This window comes from Tinamus guttatus, unplaced genomic scaffold, assembly GCF_059628265.1.
Source record: "Tinamus guttatus ecotype Peru unplaced genomic scaffold, ASM5962826v1 Tinamus_guttatus_pri_ptg000470l, whole genome shotgun sequence".
Lineage (NCBI taxonomy): Eukaryota > Metazoa > Chordata > Aves > Tinamiformes > Tinamidae > Tinamus > Tinamus guttatus.
Window position 1 is genome coordinate 3,417,876 of NW_028289004.1, and position 19,300 is coordinate 3,437,175.

Below are 19,300 nucleotides of genomic sequence, written 5' to 3' on the forward strand. Positions count from 1 at the left end.
TGTAAGGACAATCATGATAGAAAGCATAGAGAGAGACTTCTGGTAACTGAAGAGTACCTGTATTTCTTCTGTGATTCGGTTATAAAATTGGAGTATTATTATGTGTTTGTGCTGAGGTTCACACTGAATCCATTGGAGAAACAATGAATGAAAAAAGGAAAAAACAGATTTCTGACAAGTTATTTGTCATTAGGTGCATTTGTCATAACTGTATCTGAAAACATATCACAGCAAAGCAGTAAAAAACTACCAGGGATTTCACTCAGTGGTGCGTTTTAGTTCACCAATACCAGACTTTACTCTTGGTTCTAGCAATCAAAATTATTTTAACTTGGTTCAGGCACTTTCTCAAATAGCAAAAATGGAGCTTTCACACAATTTTAAGAATTACCGAGATAGGAATTGTCTTTTTGACGAATAATCTCAGAGCCCTGAGCACCTTGGCCATGCCACCCTTGTTATGAAATCTTCTGACCCTCCACCTTTAAATTTTGCGCTCTCCGTTTCCAAACGGCCAAACGAGGTGAGGGCACCTGCCCTGATACCGATGCGGCTACGTTTCACGTTAAGGCGAACCGAACACCTAACATTTTACAGATGGGTTGAAAGGGACGCCCAAAAAACCGTTGCTACGTCCATCTCGAGCTGTAAACGAGGCTATAACCTGATGCCCAGAGATACCAGCCGGGAGAGCAGATCACGGCCCCCCGCCCCGGCTTTTCCACGCGGGGCCGCCCGGGCGCGACGCTCGCGCGCAACGACCTCCCGCGGCCGTTGGCGGGGCCGTTGGCGCGTGCGCGGCCGCACGCGCGCGGCGCGGGGAGGGGGCAGGGGCGCGCGCGCGCGCGTGCGCGGGGCCGGGCGGCGGCGCGGGCGGCAAGGCGGCGTCCGGGCTCGCTCCTCCCGGCTCGGTGCGGCGCTGCGCAGGGCTCGGTGCGCGGCGGGCTCGGCATGAGCGTGGCGGGCGCTGCGCACTAGGGGCTCCTGCCGCCGCCCGGGCCGCGCCGGGAGCGGGCAGGGAGCGGGGGCGGCGCGGCGCCGGGCCGGGCGCCATGCGGCTCTGCGGGGCGCTGCTCAAGAGCGCCGTGCCCAAGCAGATCGAGTACTACTCGCGCTTCTCCCCCTCGCCGCTCTCCATCAAGCAGTTCCTCGACTTCGGTGAGTGGCTTCCCCCGCGTCGCCGCCTCCTTCGCCTCGCCGGGGCGCCGCGGAGGCAGCGGCCTCGCTAGGCCTCGCCCGGGCCCGCGGAGAGCCCGGCCCGGCGCCCGCGCTGCCCTGCAGGGCCCCGGCGCCCGAGCTGCCCTGCAGGGCCCCGGCGCTCGGGAGCTGCCCGCGGGGCGGGAGGCGGGGGGTCAAACGGGCCCGCGGGAGGAGCGCCGGGGAAGGGGCAGAAACAGCTCGCACAGACGCACACGAACAAACCCCAAACCAGAGCGTTTCCAGGCGGCCACTCTGCAAGCGGTGCAGAGTGCGTTACTGTTTGTGGACATAAACATATATATATTTGTTTCCCTCTCCTTCTCTCTTTGTACGTGTGTGTATATATACGCACATACATTTTGCCGTGCATGCAGATGGATTTTGTTAAACCTCCGTCATATGCCTTCAGGACACTTTGTTGATGAATAAGCCATGTTTGCTATCCAGGAGTGCCAAGTTGAGACATGGGGATGACTTGCATTGCTGGCAGAAAATCGACTGTTTCAGCTAGATGATAATACATTTTTCTTACTTCTTTCTTTTTTTTCCCCCCGTAAATATTTTATTTGCTGGTCTCTGTCCTCTGACACGAGACCTGCTTACATATTTGTTATCCTAGGGCTGTTGCTGGCAAGGTAGGCCGAGGCGTAATGCCGTATAACTTAATGCCCTGTTCCTTCCCTCTGCTCTTACGCTAAAGGTCTGAGGAGACACAAGTGAGACTGCAGCGTTAAGTAAAAGGAGTGGTTAAAGGCACTCCGAGGGCCACAGTGTTAGTGTGAAAGAGCAAGTGCAAAGAGGGAGGCCGTGCTGGGACTGTTATCGCCACTGTGTTTTAGCGAGACGGGGCTTTCCCCTCTCCTCTTCCTTCCCCCAACTTGCGGAAAAAAACATTGCTTTGCGATAGCGTAAATTAAACTTAGAGCCTGACTGGTGCCTGTGCCAACGTTCCCTGCACTCTGCCTGCTCACGTGAGCCTGTTCTCACTTCCCCTCATTCCTTTGCTGCTGTGCTTCCCCTGCCTCTCCCTGCTGCCAAGGCCAGTAGCCTAGAGCTTGCACTGCCTTTAGTTCAGGCCTGGTGCTAAATAAGTTATTTCACCACTGTCTGTGTAGAACTTGAGTTTGTAAGTTGTTGTTAGAAGAGCATGTTGTTATTCTTGAGGCTTTTAAGTTGTGTATCCTTGATTTAAAGACTGGGGTGTTCTGGAAAAAGTCTGCTTTTTAGTAAGGGTGCCCCTTACTGGGGCATTTTTGTTTGGATGTCTTGTTTTTGGCCCTCTTGTGTAGTAGCCTTTTGAGGGGGGTGGGGCATATAGTCTCTATATTGCTTTATGGTTTGAAAAATTTTTGATCCTTCAGTAAGAAAAAAAGCCTGATTTATGGTAGTTGAAGTGAAAAGTAGTAAGGACTGTGTGTTAGTGTGGCCAGTCCTATTATTTGACTATAGTCTGTTGAGATTGGATGTGGCTGTTGAATCTTGTGTGTCTTTATGCTATATATTTAGCTAAATGTATCTTTCTGTGAATCTTAAGACTTGACATGCATTCAGGTCTTAAGACCTTTGCTGTTTAGAACTTTGTAAGAAAAAATACCTAGGGGTTAGGTTTCTAAGATCACTCAGGAGCGCATTCAGGTGTTTACAGGTTTAGTGGGACTGATGTGATACAAGACTGCTAATCTTATCAGCTTGATCCTGATAAGCCTTATGTGCTGCTTAACTTTTGCACTTGCTCTCTTTTTAGTTAATGTGTTTACCTGGAAAACCCTGAGTAGGAAGATTACATCAGCTTAATCAAACTCATATAAAATGGTGTGCATACTTGTATGGTCCCAGACACTTGCTTGCTTTGGGTAATTTTATGTCCTTTGGAGAATTCAAAGGTCTAGAGGAGAGCTAAGTTGGAGACATACCTTAAGATGCTCGTGCAGGAATTTTACCACGCTACATGTAGAAGGTCTCAAGTGCATGCACTTTATTGGGGAACTCTGTTAATTCTCTCTGAATCACCTGTGAAATAATTTACTGATAGCATAGGGCAGAAGTCCTCAATAGAGTAAAATTGTGTTTACTTAGCCTGGATGCATGATGGGAAGGAGCCTTCTGTTTTGAGGTGGGTTTGTAAAAGCTACTGAATGGCTCACACCAATAAATTGTATCTTTGTTCAGATGTGTAAATGTGGTGCTTGTTAGAAAATCATGACTAAGAGATTGAGCCAGCTTTTGAAGAAGAGTAAGCCCAAAGGAAACCTGTGAATTGCACCTCTCAGGGCAATCTGTGAGTGTGTGTGTGTAAACATTTCATGTGAAAAATGGATTTGGAATTACTGTAATTCAAATATATTTGGAGAAAAATTTTGACTTCCATTCTGATAAGAAGGGAAAGCAGCAATATGGTCTTTCTGCTTTGTCTTCTCTTTATTCAAAGTTGAATTAGTTTAAATTAGCTTCTAAACCGATCACTTTGCAAAATCCTGTTGAGTAGGGGGAGAGAAACTTTGTATTTCTTGATATGCTTGAGGAGTCACTTCAGCCAGTTGGTGGTAATGCATATTAACATAAAGCTTAGCGATTTTTGTTACTGAAAAATAGTAGGGGTTGTGGGAGAAGCAATTGTGGGCATATCCAAGTTGCAAAATCTGACTTCTGCAATGGTAGAAGTTCTTTAATATTATTTCTGTTAAACTGCTGCAGTCAGCTTAACTAGCTTAATTCAGTTAACTGAATCACTGATAGTTTGAATGTTTGAACTAATTCTGGGTTATAGCAGGTGCTGAAAAGCTGTGAAACAAAAGAGGAAGCAAGGCTTAAAACAGTGACTCTCAGTTGCTCTCTCTCTAGCTATGAGTCCTGTTTCTTTCTCTGTGCCATGCTCCTGCTTACGTGATTTCTGTCAAGCTTGCAGCTCTCCCTGCAGCTGCTAGAACTGTGTGAGAGGTTACGGCTTCGTGGGCTGGCACCTCTGTGCTCCAAATTATGAGAGCACAAGTTGTTTGTTCTGCTTTTATTTGTTCTCTATGCATTCATTTTCTGTTTGTGTTCCTGTTTCGTGCTCTGCTTCATTGATGTTCTTTCAGTTTCTTTCTTATAAAGTGGATTTCACCAGATCCTTGTGCACTCTGTTTACTTTGCCAGAGAGTGACCTTCCATGAATGTGTTTCGCTAGGAGTCAGTTTTGACCTTGGTGAATGTTAGTGTGTTGTTCTAGGTTTATCCCAGCCTTTGTAATTACTTTGCTTTGAAAAATACCTGGATTCAGCTGTGTGCTTCCAAAGTAAGTAGCTAATCTGAAAGCTATTTTGGTAGATTTCCAATTGCAAGCATTTCTAAATGACCTGGTTGCTAAAATTGCTAAAATAACTTTCTGAAATAAACTTCCAAGTAGAAACATGTTCTTAACATTGAGGTATATTTTATTAGTCTTTGTACACATTCAAGGCTAGACTGATGAAAATTCCCACATTGGAATTCTTATTTTGTGCCAGGGTTGATGCAGCATCTCAATTTAGATTAATTTCAGTTGTGCAAAGAGTTGAGAGATCTGCAGGTTGGTGTAAAATAGTCAACAGTCTTGATCAGCAGCTATGTGTATGGATTACCAACTGGTCTTGTTTGGTAAAAGTAAAGTTTCTATGTCTAGCTATGTCCTTTTATCCTTTTTTTTTCATTTTTTGAAAAAAGACACAGAAAGACTTGATCTCATGGTATCTGCAGTCTTACTGTGTCTGCATTACAGGCTGGCTTGATAAGAGCTTTGGCCAAAACCCACACAACTGCCCTAAATGCAGAATAATACCTGAAGTGATCAGGGGCAGGGAATTAGTTTGAGCAGAGTTTGATACCTCAGTTGACAATAAAGATATTAATGGAAGTTTCATGAAATCCATGGTTGTTCCTACAACATTTGCACAAAAAGTTATTGGTGACAAAACCACATCTGAAATATAAACTGTGCAGTGCTTTAGATATACACAAAAGAATCATTTTAAGTTTTGCCAAAAATGAGATTTCACAGCTGTTTGGGATATTACAGTAGTGCTTTTTAATTGTATATATTCACTTTTTAATACAGCTCAGCTGACAAAGTACCTGAGACTTTTGTGAATTCATGGTTTGTTTCATCAAAATAAAGTAGAGCATTCTTTTGCAGCTATCCACTAAAGCTCTCTGGGCCTCTTGAATTTGACTATATTCTGGCATTTGCTGTTGAAATCTGTAGCTGTGAGATTAAACTTTGCTTTTGGTTAGCTCTTTATATGTATAGGTAAAATTGAACAAAATGGCACCTATTCTGCTTTGCTTGTCATATTTTAGTGTTCATGTACCACATGTTTACTAGTGTTTGAACAAGAACCATCAAGCATATACTTAGGAAAGAGGACACTTAATCACAGGCTGAATGAATTGTTATGGAATATGGCTTGGGAGATCCTGGTTGCATGGGTTGTAATCAAAATATCTGTGGCAACTGCTGAAGTTACTAACACTGACAAATATCACAAAAGTTGTAATTTAGCAAACTTGCTGTGCTGTGAACAGCTGAACAGGCAGCAAATGACAGGGAGTTCATGCAGTTTGGAAAACTTTGCATTATATGGAGGGAAAGAAGAGCAGTGGATGCCTTCCCCATTTTTAAGTATTATTTGGGGTATTGAATGGTTTAGCTCATGTGATGCCTATTAAAATGTGTCTGGGCTGAAGGACAGGCCTTTTCCAATACTGCTGTAAAGGGTAAAGCAGCACTGGCATTGCTGTCCATCGTACGTGCAGGGTTAGATCAGCTTTCTGTGTGAGTGTTTACACTTGACGTCATTTTTGGCAGCAGGAGTACATCGACGTTGTAACTGAAATCATGCTTAGAAACAAAATAATTATCAACTGCAACTTAAACAACAAGGTGTGGGAGTAGGAAAGTGAACATTGAAAGCAGTCTCTTTTTTTTATTATTTTTTGACCAGAATTATTGTCCCTCAGAGGGAACGTGATTATTTTAGGAGGTAGTATTTTTACATGTCTTTAATAGGGAAAGTATGTGTGTCTGTACAAGTCTGTCACAAAGTTCTATGCGAAAAGGTATTATTAAAAACATAAGCTGCCAACCCATGAACTATCATGCAGCTGCACTTTTCTATACCCGTTTATATTTTTACCCTTTTAGTTAATTGAATCTTCCAAAAAAAACAAATAAAAATTGCTAACCACTGCAGTGGGACCCACAGCAGCGGCCAGAAGATGGGTGCTGGTCAGACATTGCTGTCATTGCTTTAATCAGACTGGTTTCAGCTCCCAACTGACAGTTTTGCTGTGGCTTTTTTCCTTGTTACGTTGGGATCCTGTATTACTTGGACTTTTTTTACTGTGATATATTTATATGTTTTGATGGGATATTTTATCCTGGCTTTGTAATGCTAAATGCATTCTTTTTGTGAGTTATTTTCTTATGAAAATAGCACAGAATTAACTTCTATGGCCTCTCCAGGATATTCAATATTATTCGTTTTAAATGTGGGTGTTGGAGCTTTAAATAGCAGTCTGGTAGTTTTGCCAAATACAGAAATAGAACCATTTTAATCCTGTTTTCTTCTTGCACCAAGGACTAGCCTTTTGTCATGGTATCATGCTGGAGCTGTCTTCTGAATTGCGTGCCTGCTTTTGTTTTTGTTTGAGGTTATTGCTTTTCTCAGCTCTTCCTTCTGTAGCTGTAGATCAAGTTTGCATTTCACAGTATAAAAAGGAGATTTGCGTGAGTGGGCTGCAGCGTAGCAAGCAGGTTAGATGCTTTTATGGGATGCGACTATTGCTATTGACGATCTGTTACTGTTTTCTGCTCTGCCAGTGATAAACATGGTGTGCATTGGTACTGCAGGGCTTATGTAGCGTTGCAGGTTTGTATAATGCCTGGTACTGGCAGTCGTGAAGGTCTGTAGGGGACACTGGGGGAACCGTGTTGCACAGCTTTCTCTAGTAGTCACTATTCAACTGTGGTGTGGGCGAGGTCTCTTTTTGTGTGAGTACTGTGCAGTGCTAGGTCAGGGTGCATTTGAAGAGTCATTGGAGTCGCTTTTGCAGGCTGTGCGGGGAACGAAGCGTGCCTGCTTGGTTGATACTTTATTTTATCTCTAAGCACTTAAGACTTCATTAATTCTGAATTCAGTTGTATTGTGCAGGTTTTGGGAGTCAGTATGGGTGATGGCATTCTTGTGATAGACTTTTTTATCTTATAAGGGCTAAGCACAGAAACTTCTGCTTTCAGTGAGTGAGTTGATGGGCCATTTCTTGCCTGCTCCTGGGTGCTGCCAGGCTGTGGGTGAGCACCCTGCAAATAGTGTGACTAGTTTGCCTTGGGGGTTTCCCCAGCATACTAAATGACTGAAAATCTCTTTGATTTTTGCACAATGTCTTTGAACTGACCAGAGGTGCTGCATTCTGCCTTAAGGGGCTCAGTGTTGCACAGCGTACATGCCCATACACATGGTCGTGTATTATTTCTTTGCTGAAGTTAACACAGAGTTAAAGCAGACTTCTTTTTTTGTAGAAGAAAAGAGGAAAGAAGTATAGAATTTGCCTGAAGTATTGAACTCCTGTTTTGTTTTGTATTAGCAAGTAACAGAAGTGAGATAGGGCATGACAAACTGCAGGTTTTTTGGAAATAGTTGTTGGAGGGCTAAAGATGGATGCTTAGTTTATGAACATCTAGGAATGTTTGGGGCAACTTTCTCCTTCAGAAAATGAAAGAAGTTGTCGAAATGGCTCCATCATCTCTATTAGTCCAAATCTAGTTTGAGGTGGTTGAAAACTTGCAACTTAAATTTAGATGAAAATGATTGTGAAATGATGATATTCTTCCTACTCTGGAAGGACAGAAATGAAATCTATAGATTTGTAGATTTTAAAAGGCAAATTAAGCTTGTCTTTTACAAGCTAAGGAAACAGGTAGATGGGAGCTCTCAAAATATAAGGAGTACAAAACTTGTGAGTTTATGAAAGAAAAGGTTCTGGTGCAGAAGATAACAGTAGAACAACATTAGGAGTTCTTAAAAATTCTAAAAATCTTATTCATTAAAAGGTAATCCTCTGAAAACTGGAAGTAAGGGCATATGTCTCAGGTTGCAACACAAGGAATAGAAAAGCAATGAAAAGTTGCTGGATCAATTTATAGGAGTTTGAGAGAAGGGTGAAGTATAGAGTCTACTTATGAAAATAAGTAAAAAGTGAACAAGGAAATAATTTGTGCTTTGGTCTTCAGAAGCAGTGGAAAGTTAACAACAACAACAATGAACTTCTCCCTGCTGCCCCTGATGTAAAGGGGACAGGGTTGGAAGTTTGCATAAGGTGAAATGTGGTTAAATCCTTTGGGCTTAGTAACTCCCCCCTGAAGAATGTGACGGCCCCTGTGCTTGGGGAGTGTGAGAACGCTCCCTCCTGTGAGCGTGAATGCCTTGTGCAGCCCGTCTATTGCTTGTGGGACTCGCTCGTGGAAATAGCTGGTAGGGATGGCCCCGGTGCTGGGAAAGCAGGGAAGCACAGCAGCTGCCTTTAGGGGAGGAGGAGGAGGACAGCAAAATTAGAATTAGGAATTAGATCGGTCAGGTTGACTTAAATAGCTGAAAAGATGACAGAGCTAATACATAGGTAAGCACCTAGTGATATTGAGGAGGTAAACAGAAAACAAGTTGTGCTGAGGGCAATATAATTTCCAGGTTAATTTGATGTTTGTTTAGAGGCAAGTGGTAGATATCATAAATCCCACTTAAATTAGCCTGATTCCTTCTGAAATTTTTAATAAACAAACTATGGACGTTAAGGTGAAATTGCCATGTAATAGAGATACAGCTTTATGAAGACCCCTGCATATATACTCAACATTTCATTAGAAGTAGTTAATGTGAAAATGTGATTATATGTTCAGGGACATAGTTCGGTGCTTTCTGGAGTCAGTTAGTTTTGATAGAATCTAATCAGGGAGCAACAGGCAGGGAGCAGAATTTCTTTGGATGAGTGTTTTTTAGCTTCGTCTGGTAGTTTTTTTTGTTTGTTTGTTTGTTTGTTTTTGTACGTTTTGTTTAAAAATTGGGGTCTGACACAGACTCACAGAATTTGCATTCCCCAATCCCTCTCTTTCTCAAAAGCAACAGATTTTGTTCCCTGTGTAGGCAAGGGTTGCAAGCTTTACTGGCTTTCCTGTGAATATGCTACGTAACAGGTCTGCTTATACATATATATATATATATGCACATATATGTATAGGGAGGCTTCCTGTGCATCCCAATGTATGTGCTGCCCAATGCATCCACCTCTCTACCATCCTTGCACTGCTTCCCAGGCAGGTCTTGAGAGGGCTAGTGGAAGAGGAGATGTCGGAAGAACTACTACATTTCCTAGGGCCTTGTGTAAGGAGTCTTTAGGTTGTATAGATATTTCTAGAATCAAGACAGGATCTGAGCCGTAGTTTTCTAAGAACCTTTTGCTCTTTGCCCGTGACCTGGCCAGGAGGGCGCTTGTCTGCTAAACTGACTTGCCTGGCTTCCCACCTGCCCCCAGGTTGCCTCAAAAGAAAAAGGCAAGCCTTGGTCTGTGCGAACTACATTTTAAAAATAACAAGTAGCCTTGGGGTAGGAGTTGAGCATCTTTGCATGTGAACTATAGGTGAACTATGGGTGCTTTGGTTTACTTCTTGTTTCCTTTTTCTTTTCTTTCATTTTTTTTTTTTTGACAAATGCTTCAAAATTAAAATACTTCAACAAGTATTGTTGAAGACAACAATAGAGGTGAGCAGCGAGAACTTAGTTTTGGATCAGAGAAGTTTATTTTAAACAGATTGTCTGATGCTGAACTCCTGAGAGGCTGACATCTTTGCTTGAATACTTTCTATGAGGGGAGGCCTTCTCCAGGAGTGACACCTAGTGACTGCAGTTTGACCAAGACTTTATCCTGTGTGGTCCATTTGTTACTCCTGTGGAGCATGTATTCTGACTTAGGAGGAAACTAAGCTTCTTTCTGTGAAAGTCAGCTCAAGAGGGAAGGTTTCCACAACACGCCTACCAAAGTTTGAGAGAGCTTTGAATATTTTTTCTGTCTTTGTTGAGTTCTTTGGTCATACTAATGACAACCATTTGAGGCTAAACATTTTGTTCCTTGCCTGCCTCATCATAAAAACGTGAACTGGCTGCCTGTTGGCACCAATGGCGTGCAGCTAAGTCACGGTAGTAGTTAATACGTGTGAGGCATAAACAAACTGACTCTTCTAGTGATTTTGGAATTGGGTGAAACGGATACATACTTTTTTTCTGAATCCAAACTGAAGAATAGTTATCATACTTAGATAATTCTGAACATCCTAAATTGAAGTCTGGACTTTTTTTGTGTGGGAATGGAAGTGGGGCTTTATGTCTGTTGACATACCAATGTGTAGGCTAATGTGTAGGCTAATGTATTCCTTTTAGTGAATGCTTTCCCAAAATGTTCCTTTCGAGTGTAGAGCAAATGCTCTATGGGTTGTTGGTGTGGCAGTTAGAGTGCTTGAATCTGTTGTTAATCATATTGCAACGGATTCAGGTGGTTGCTTTGGTCCTTCAGCTCTGGTGGCTTGTCCATGTGGCGTGCCATGCCATATGAGTGCACGGAAGCCTACTTGGAAAGCTGAACAGTGAGTTAGCTTGCTTGTTGGGTTGGATATGAGGAATGCATTTTAGCTCTGAAATGGCATCGGATAGAAACCAATCATTGTGCGGTGTTTAAAAACTGAACTTATTTATGAACATAAATATTTTAGCTTGAGAAGATTCAGCCTACATGTATGACAGTGCACTTTCAGCAAGCATCAAAGGTGCAACATCCCTTCAGGTGGGGATTGGGTGGAGGAACAGAAGCCGAGTTACACAAGAAAGTTTACTTAAACTTTAAGTCTTCTGCTTTTAGCTGTTTTTTTTTTAGGACTAGTTACTTAACAAAATTAATTGTTTTACTCTTTGAAGCTTCAAAGCCGCTTCAGTTTCCTCATTAACATAGAGTGAATCTCTGAATATGCGGAGTGTCTGTGGCAAGTGAAAGCATGCCCTTCAAACAGGGCACACCAGTGAAAAATTGTAGGTGGTCATGAAAGTAGCCTTAGAGATAGATCCGTGACAGAACTTGAGCAGAAGCTCATGTTTGGGCTGCCTAAAAACGAAGGCTGACTACTTAACATTAGTGTGGGCTGCACCCTTACATTTGACCAGCTGCTGGCTTGGAGTGGCTGTAGTTTGTGGTTGCTTTCTGTGGCACAACATGGTAAGGAGGAAGATGCACCATAATTTCAGCATGTTTTCCTGATGGGTAGCCCGTGGGAGAGAGTGCGAGTCAGCAGTAATAAGAATCTCCAGTTACCTGTTTTCTTCTTCTTTTTTTTTTTTTTTTTTTTCTTTATAGTGTTACTGGGTTTTGCAAATCCCTGTCTTTTAGCAAACGAACAAAGCAACCCAGCGTGCTTTCTGTGGGAGGGCTATTTTTAGAGGATGGGCAAGATAAGTGCCTAGAGAGCAATGCCCCAAGTATCTTAATTCCTACCTGGGAATATCCAGGGCTAAATCAAATGTGCAAGCATTATAAACCCACGGAAGAAAAGAAATCTTTTCTAAAGAGCGCTGTGCAAGCATGGCTTATTTACCTTAAATATGTAGTCAATGTACCTGGAATGGACTACAAGCAGGGAAAAAAATCTAGATCTTTCTTTAGTGCTGTTTTACAAGCTTGAGCAGCAAGTTGTGGTTTCGCCTTTTCTCAGTCTGCTCTGATGCTTTGATCTATTTTGCATGGTTTTTCCTTTAGAAGATTTCTTCATCCCTTTTTATTTTATTTTTAATTTGTTGATTCCAGTGCTAAAAATGTACCAAAAGTTCAAGAAAAGACAATAGAGGTGAATGGTCTCTTTGATTTCTTCTTTTCTTTCATTTTCTCCTAGATAAAAGTGCATGAGGCCAAAGGTATGTGTGTGTGTTTGCTTTTTAAATGTACATATTCTCAAAGAACATGCGAGTCCATCCTCTCTGACATAGTGTCCCCTTTGATCAAAGAGGAGTAATGCTAGGCTCTCTACAGTGCAGCTAAGAGATGGTATTCTGTAGAGAAGACTGTGTAATGTTGCCATAATATGACTCTTTGCATCGAAGAAAGTCTATTTCAGTGCCCAGTTTAAGAGTCCGGACTGCACACTTTTCTTCACCTAGAGCAGCAAGGCTAAAGTATTTTCAATTGAATTACATATTGCTCTATTAGGATCACTGGTAAATTAGCATTGAGGTGTGTATGTGTGGAAACTGTATCCCATGTATCTGTGGTGTCTTAGTGACCTTTCTTTTTGGCTTTGTGAATTACTTCGAAAATGTTAAAAGTAGCTAGTCATCTTCAGGTTTTTAAATGTATGTTGTTAATTTTTTTCAGTTTTGGGTGGGAGATGTGATACCCAGATGACAAACAGATATACCTGCTCTGTGTGTGTCTGTCTTGTATGTAGGTTGTACTTGTGAGAAATAAGACTGATGCTGTCAACTAGAATGTCCATTTTCAACTGCTGCTTATCAAGTTGTCCAGGGGTTTATAAAAATTGTCAATTATAGAAATGATTTGAATACTTGGTAAAGCAAGTTGTAAGTTTTGCTGTGTCTGCTTTCTGTCTGCCCTTCATTCTTCACAACTGTGTCAGCAAAGCAGAATACTGCCTTATTCTTTTGTGGAACTTTGCCAGACTTTTGCCTTCACAAAAACAAGGTGGAATTTGTGAAACCTGAGTATTTGCATTTCGGAAGCACTGCTTGGAAAGCTTTCTCTTTTCCTCAAGCAGGCTCCTAGGTATCCAACAGCATAAGTACCTGAGAACTAGTATACAATAGTTTTGTAAGTGTCCCTCACCTTAAGAAACTATTCCTCCTGATAAATTAAGGGGAAAATGAGATATATAAATCTCCATTATGTTTTTCTGTTGATATATTCTGGGCTACTAAAATGTGTAGTGAAATGAGGCCAGCTTTTGAAAGGGTGTGAAGACCTCGACTTCACTGTGCTGTTTTCTTATGAGTAACTACATACAGTTAGGTGATCTATGATACAGCTTACTGAAGCATTTTCAGCAAAAATTTGGTGAGAAGAGGCAATTCAAGAAATAGACTTTAGACTCTTGTTAAGTTGTAATGTACTCAGCATTACCAGGTAGTGTGATCTCTTGGGCATCTTCCCACATTTCAGTGCTTTCAATCTCCTCCAAATGAGAGATCAGCCATATATCGTGTGGAGCTGTCATTGCTCTGTCTGTAAAGACTGCTGTATTTCCCCAGTGGATCAGTCTTCATGTGTTTAAAAAAAAAAAAAAAAAAGATAAAAAAAAAAGTAACATGTATGTATATTCAGGTATTATGCAAACTCAGCATGGATATGAAATTTGTGTAGAAATCCTTAGTTACTAAAGGTTAATTTTTTAAGGGAAGCACATTCAGTATTCAGAGAAAGTAGAACCTAAAACTTTGGAAAATTCTTTGATGGCAAATTGGTTGTTTTTAAAAAAATCAGTTATATGGTAAATGCTAGCAGACTGCAAAAGTGACTACAATGGCCTTGCCATGGATTTAATAGCAAAGTGAGAGAGTGGTCTGGGTAGTCCTGTCCCTGGGAACATTTTTGCCTTGAGCAGTGTAGGTTCTGCTTTGTCCTTTGGGCGGGAGCAGTGAGGACCTGGAGCAGCTTCCCCTTCTTGGAGCTCGGAGGCTGGGCTTGCCTGTTGAAGGTCTGTTCGGAGGTGAACCCCCATAGCTTCTTGGTTTTTCCCTAGTCTGGAACACTTTTTCCAAAACCTGTTTCTGGAAGAAAATAATATGCATTATTGAAGCAGTAGTTTCACCGATGTCTCTGGGACTACTCAGATCAGTAAAATTATAAATGTGTATGTGGATGAAGCTTGTTCTTTAGGCCAATGCTGCTTCTCACCAGCACTTTCCCCAGTGTATTTTGTTTCCCAGGGTTCAGTGATTCAGTGAATCTATAGGCAAAAATACATGCCTCTTCAGTGTTAAAAATGACTGTTAATTTCCTATAATTTCTCAGGATAGCATAAAGCTGTATTAGTGGCATATAGCTTCAAGTATAAAACCAGCAGGCCTTCTATTAGTAATTCATACCAGAAGGTGTATTCATAGTGTGTTAGAGTGCCATGCTAGCATTATACTTCTGTGCCATTACAGTCTGCTCTACCTTGAAGTCTGCAGCTGCTGTTGCTTTTTAGTGCACCATAATTAAGCAGGTCCCTGACACAGTACCTCCTGGCTTTGGAAATAAAGCTAAATACAGTCCTTGATACCTAATGCAGTGTAATCTGCACTAGGACATGGAATTACTATATTCTTTCTTACCTGGGTGTAAATTCAGATATAAGCGTATGATTATTTTATATATTTGTATTACCATGTGGCTCCTTGTCAGGAGCTGCCAGGTAAACAAAGGTGAAAATTTTTCAAGTTTCTTTTTTATTTTAACTTGGAGAGTGTGATTTCAGATTCTCTGAAACTGAAACTTAGGGAATTAAACTAGATTTAGCTTATAAGGGTAAGATAAGCCTGATTTTTTTTTTTTCTGTGTATATTGACCTGGCTGGAGTGGTAAGAAAATTAAGAAGGAATGCCATATATTCAAGTAAAAATGTAACTAATAAAGCAAAAGTGAATCCATCCATGAGCGGGGGTGGGAGGGAAAGTCTGCTTCCAGCTTGAGCCTGCAAAAACTATTAAAACCGTCAGAAATTGTTTCTGGAGATTTATTTAGATTGGTCTGCTTATGTATGATTATTATTAAGAAAATGCCTAAATTCTGGACTTGAATTTTATTTTTGTGCTTAATAGGCTGTCCTTCAAAGTGACAAACACAGTCACGCAGGGGTGGCAGTGAGGAGCAGGAGCCAAGAGCAGCCATTGGGGTGCAGCATGTTTTCTGTTGCTGAAGCCAAAGGATTCTTAATCCTTGCTGATTTAGTGAATAGTCATTCTTTTCCCAGGTACACGTTTGGCAGGCAGGTAACTGACTCTGTGCTAGGGGCTGAAGAAACTCTGTGCATGCTCCCGAATAAGGGACTGGCAGCTGGTACTCTGTGAGCTTGGCTTGGCAGGAAACGAAAGATGCTCTGAAGTTAGGGAGAAGTGAGGCTTGGTCTTCATACAGAGCATCCTTTGCTTTTTCTTGGGCTGAGCATGCAGCGGGACCCCAAAGGCTCGGTATCTAAAACACAGCCATACATAAAGCAAGAGAAATATTTCAACAGGGACAGTTTAGAGCTGCTGACATGAGCCAGGTAGGACAGAATCGTGCCCTTGCTTATAGGCGAACGGGCAGGCAGGCTTTCCTGCTGGCCCTACTTCCCAGCCTGAGTACTCTCCCTGCCTTCCTTGCAGGGACTGCCCCCATGCCTGCCCTCCTGCAGTGCCAGCCCTCACGCTCTTGTTTGCTTTTCCTCATGCGCTGCTTTTGCTGGCCCCTCGCTCCTCTTGCTCTTACTTGTGGAGAAAATATTCAGAGGGGAGTCTTGCCTCCTGCTGCCCGGCTGTGGCCGTCCCAAACCTACCACGTGCAGCCCAGCATGACGTGCACATGGTGCTAGCCCCATCTCCTGTGTGTGTGTGAGCATTGATATCGAGCTCGGTACTTCCCTGGAGGGCGCAGCTCGGAAGTCAGTGCCTGCTCCAGGGTGCTTCTTCCCTTGTCTAATTTGGGTGGGGTGTGGGAACGGAGTAAGTGAAATGGGTGCAAATGTTTGCAGAAAGAGTGATAATAGCATTGCTGATACCACTGGAATGTAATGATCCACTGATGATACTTAAATGGGCAAGAAAGGAAGAAAGGAAAACCCTAATCCTTCCTGCTGATACCCCCAGCTTGTGCTGCAGTTTGATTGGGAGGTAACCTATCATTGCGTGTTACCTATGCAAAGATGGTGAAAACTCCACTGTTCAGATGATTATAATGGCACTATCTTTAAAAAGTGCGACCTTGATTGTGCCGCCTGCATTGTACTAGAGGCTTTCAAATTGCAAATCTTAGTGATTAGATTCTAGCAGCACTTCTAACAGCTCCTGGTTTGCCCGAATGTAATTTGTAGCTCTTGTATTATGGTGTCGCTCATAAATTTTGCAGGCTGCTGCATTGGTTGCGAGTACAGAGACATTTGCTGTCTTCCTAGATGAAAGCAGAATACTGGCAGTTCATTAGGAGTAAAATATGGATTTTTTTTTTCTTTTAACTTATCCGGGCTCTTCAGAAATTAGCCTTTGGGGGAGGGTGTTCTCAGTCTTGTGAAAGTTGCAACATATGGAAGTCAATTTTGTCAAGCTCGTTTTTTTTTCCAGCTGAAATACAGGCAAGAATCTTCAGCATCTCTTGCATTTAAATACTTGTAACTAACACCTTACACATCTCCAGGAAATACTTTAGCTCAAGAGTACAATCACTAAGAAAATGTAGTAGAAGGGACAAAATGTGTGTCCGTGTTTTGGTCCCTGCAAGGTGGCTCCAGGGAATTACTGCTCTTCCAAGTCGGTCCATGGCCAAGTGTTAGCGATTTGCTGGATGACTTTTGTGTGATTTCTGAGGGCTGTTTTGCAATTTTTTCAGAACGTTGTGCTGGACAAAAATCTGTTCTTAAAATGAAAGCCAACTTAAACCGCACTAAAAAGGTACAGCTATGAACCCCGCAGGTGGTTGGTGAGCTCCCTGTGTAGCAAGTCCTGGGGTGGATGATGGCCCTTGCTGCTCCTTCCATGAGCTGCTGAAATGTATTTTGTCCTTGATAGGTTTGAAGAGCTTGTGATGTGAAACATCAGGCAGCTGTTGCCGTTCTGATTTGACCCTCTGTTTTCATTCCCCGCCCTCCAATATGCTTGCCCAGTCTTCTTAAGCTCACTCTTCTCCTCCCCACCTAATTCCATGGTGTTAAAAGTTAACATTTGTGAGACTCATTTTCAAGTAATCTTGCATCTTTTGTTTGTTTATGGGAGGAGAGCTGATATATCATGGTTACTGTCTTCGTGCTGCAGTGCATTGATGAAAATGCATGCCTTATTGCTATTTAATATAGCTTGTGTGTACAGTAATGCTGCTGTCATGGTGCTCTGATTGTTGTCTTGCATTTTTGAGACAATTTAATGCCCTCCTAGAAGGCAGAACTGCAGCAGGGAATTCTCTATTTTTGACCAGTTAAGAAGCCAAATGCTCTTTGGTAATAAAGATGGTAATAGTGCCTGCTCTCTGAATGGGGAGAAAAAGAAGTGCATTGTGTTGAAATATAACAGCAATATATCTGAAAATTCTGAGTTCCAAGGAATTCTGACTAAGATAATTAGCTGGGAATGGCTGCTGGGAATCTTGGAATTGCTCAAGTTTTGACTTGCTGCTGTCGCTGCCTCTTTCATTTGCAAAACTGCAATGCTTACATTTACTTAGAAAGAATGCAGAAAAAGACCTTTCAAAATTTTTATTTTTTTTAATGCCAGAGTCCTGGGAGTGTAAAATACTGCAGATGAAGGACATGGGAGGCAATGGAGAGGACTGGAAAGGACATGAAAGGCAATATGTAGGGAACAAAGTTAATGGGAGGAGCGAAGTTAATTGGAGACCCCTTAACAGATGTGTTCATTCTCCTCAGAAACATATCTCTAGTCTGGCATGTATGTGCAATGTAGGTTGGGATGAAGTCTGGATAAATGAAGAGGTGAGACTGATGCAGGAACAAATTGTAAGATGTGAAATGAGGAAGAGTGTCTTTGGCAGATGAAAGTGGGTGTAAAATCCCGGGAAGTAAAGACGTATTCCACCCCTTGGGAGTAAGGGGGATGTGAAACCTGGTACCTGTTTGCACAAGTGATTTTTTTTTTTTTTTCCTAGAAGTGGAAAGTTCTAGACTTTGTCTTGCTGCAATGGATTTCTCCTGCCTTTTCCTTAACAGGTCGTGATAATGCATGCGAGAAGACTTCCTACATGTTTCTCCGGAAGGAACTTCCTGTGCGACTAGCAAACACCATGAGAGAAGTCAACTTGTTGCCTGATAACTTGCTTAACAGACCTTCAGTTGGACTAGTACAGAGTTGGTAAGTAAAAAAGTGGATTAAAAATTAGAGTAGAACTGACACTGTGTATGTTTTTACTTGTGTGTTTTTTTTTTCTGTGAGTTGCTTATAATGTGTTTCTTGTTCAAATAAAGTTTGAATTCCTTCTGTCTTAAGTAATTTTTCTAATTTTCAGATCTTAGAGGTGACAGTTCTTGAGGTTGTGTTTTGGATGGAGGTGTATTCAGATGATCAGAATAGTTCAGTAACTTCTACAGTGCTTTCTTTTTTTAGTGACCTGCCTGTCCTAGTCTCTTCTGGCAATAGCTGTGCTTTCTCTTTACTCTTCCTCTGTTAAAAACACTAAAAGCATATTTAAGCTTTGTCTCATCTTCTCACTGCTTAATCTTTACACGTGTAACCTGTTACTCAGTGGAAGTTGTGGAACAGGACCAAAATCTTTTATCTTTACTCTGTCTTTTCTCTCTCTCTCTCTCTTTTTTTTTTTTAATTAACATTGTCCATCTTCATTCTTCGAATTTAACTAGTGTATATTGGAACGGGTGTTAAATAGTGATTAGTTCCCAACTTACTAGCAAACTCAGTGAATGTTTGTAAACAATTGCCTTGTGTGTATTAAACTCAATTTTTAAAATCTTACTAATAGGGTGTTCATCATCTTTCTCCATGTGAATATTTGATTCACAGAAATTATGTTAAAATATCTTTGTGGTATGCAATAAACTTCCCTTGTGAACACTAACTTAGTTACTAGCCGTGTTGTGGTCTTTGTTCACAGAATCACAAAAGGGTTGAGGTTGGAAGGGACCTCTTGAGGTCTAGTCCAACCCCCCTGCTCAAGCAGGGACATGTCCCTCGTGACAGGGAACTGTGTTGGCTCTTGGGTTTGGTCTGGCATTTGTCAGTCTTTGCAGCTGGAAAGTATGAATTAGGGTACTGGGTATTGTGTAATTTGACTCAAATATGTTTGCGTGTGAGAGGTAATGCTAGTTATCTTGATGACCGCTTCATAGTGACTCAGTGCT

General features: G+C 41.9%; 1 protein-coding gene across 1 annotated transcript in view; it reads left to right on the forward strand.

Moving 5' to 3' along the window:
- The first annotated feature begins 1,013 nt into the window (after positions 1-1,013).
- Positions 1,014-19,300, forward strand: part of PDK3 (pyruvate dehydrogenase kinase 3) — a 45,919-nt gene continuing 27,632 nt past the window's right edge. Inside the window, exons 1-2 of the mRNA XM_088532760.1 lie at positions 1,014-1,158; positions 18,155-18,296. Of these exons, the coding sequence (XP_088388886.1) occupies positions 1,053-1,158; positions 18,155-18,296 (248 nt within the window). The 5' untranslated portion in view covers positions 1,014-1,052. The remainder of the gene's footprint in view (positions 1,159-18,154; positions 18,297-19,300) is intronic.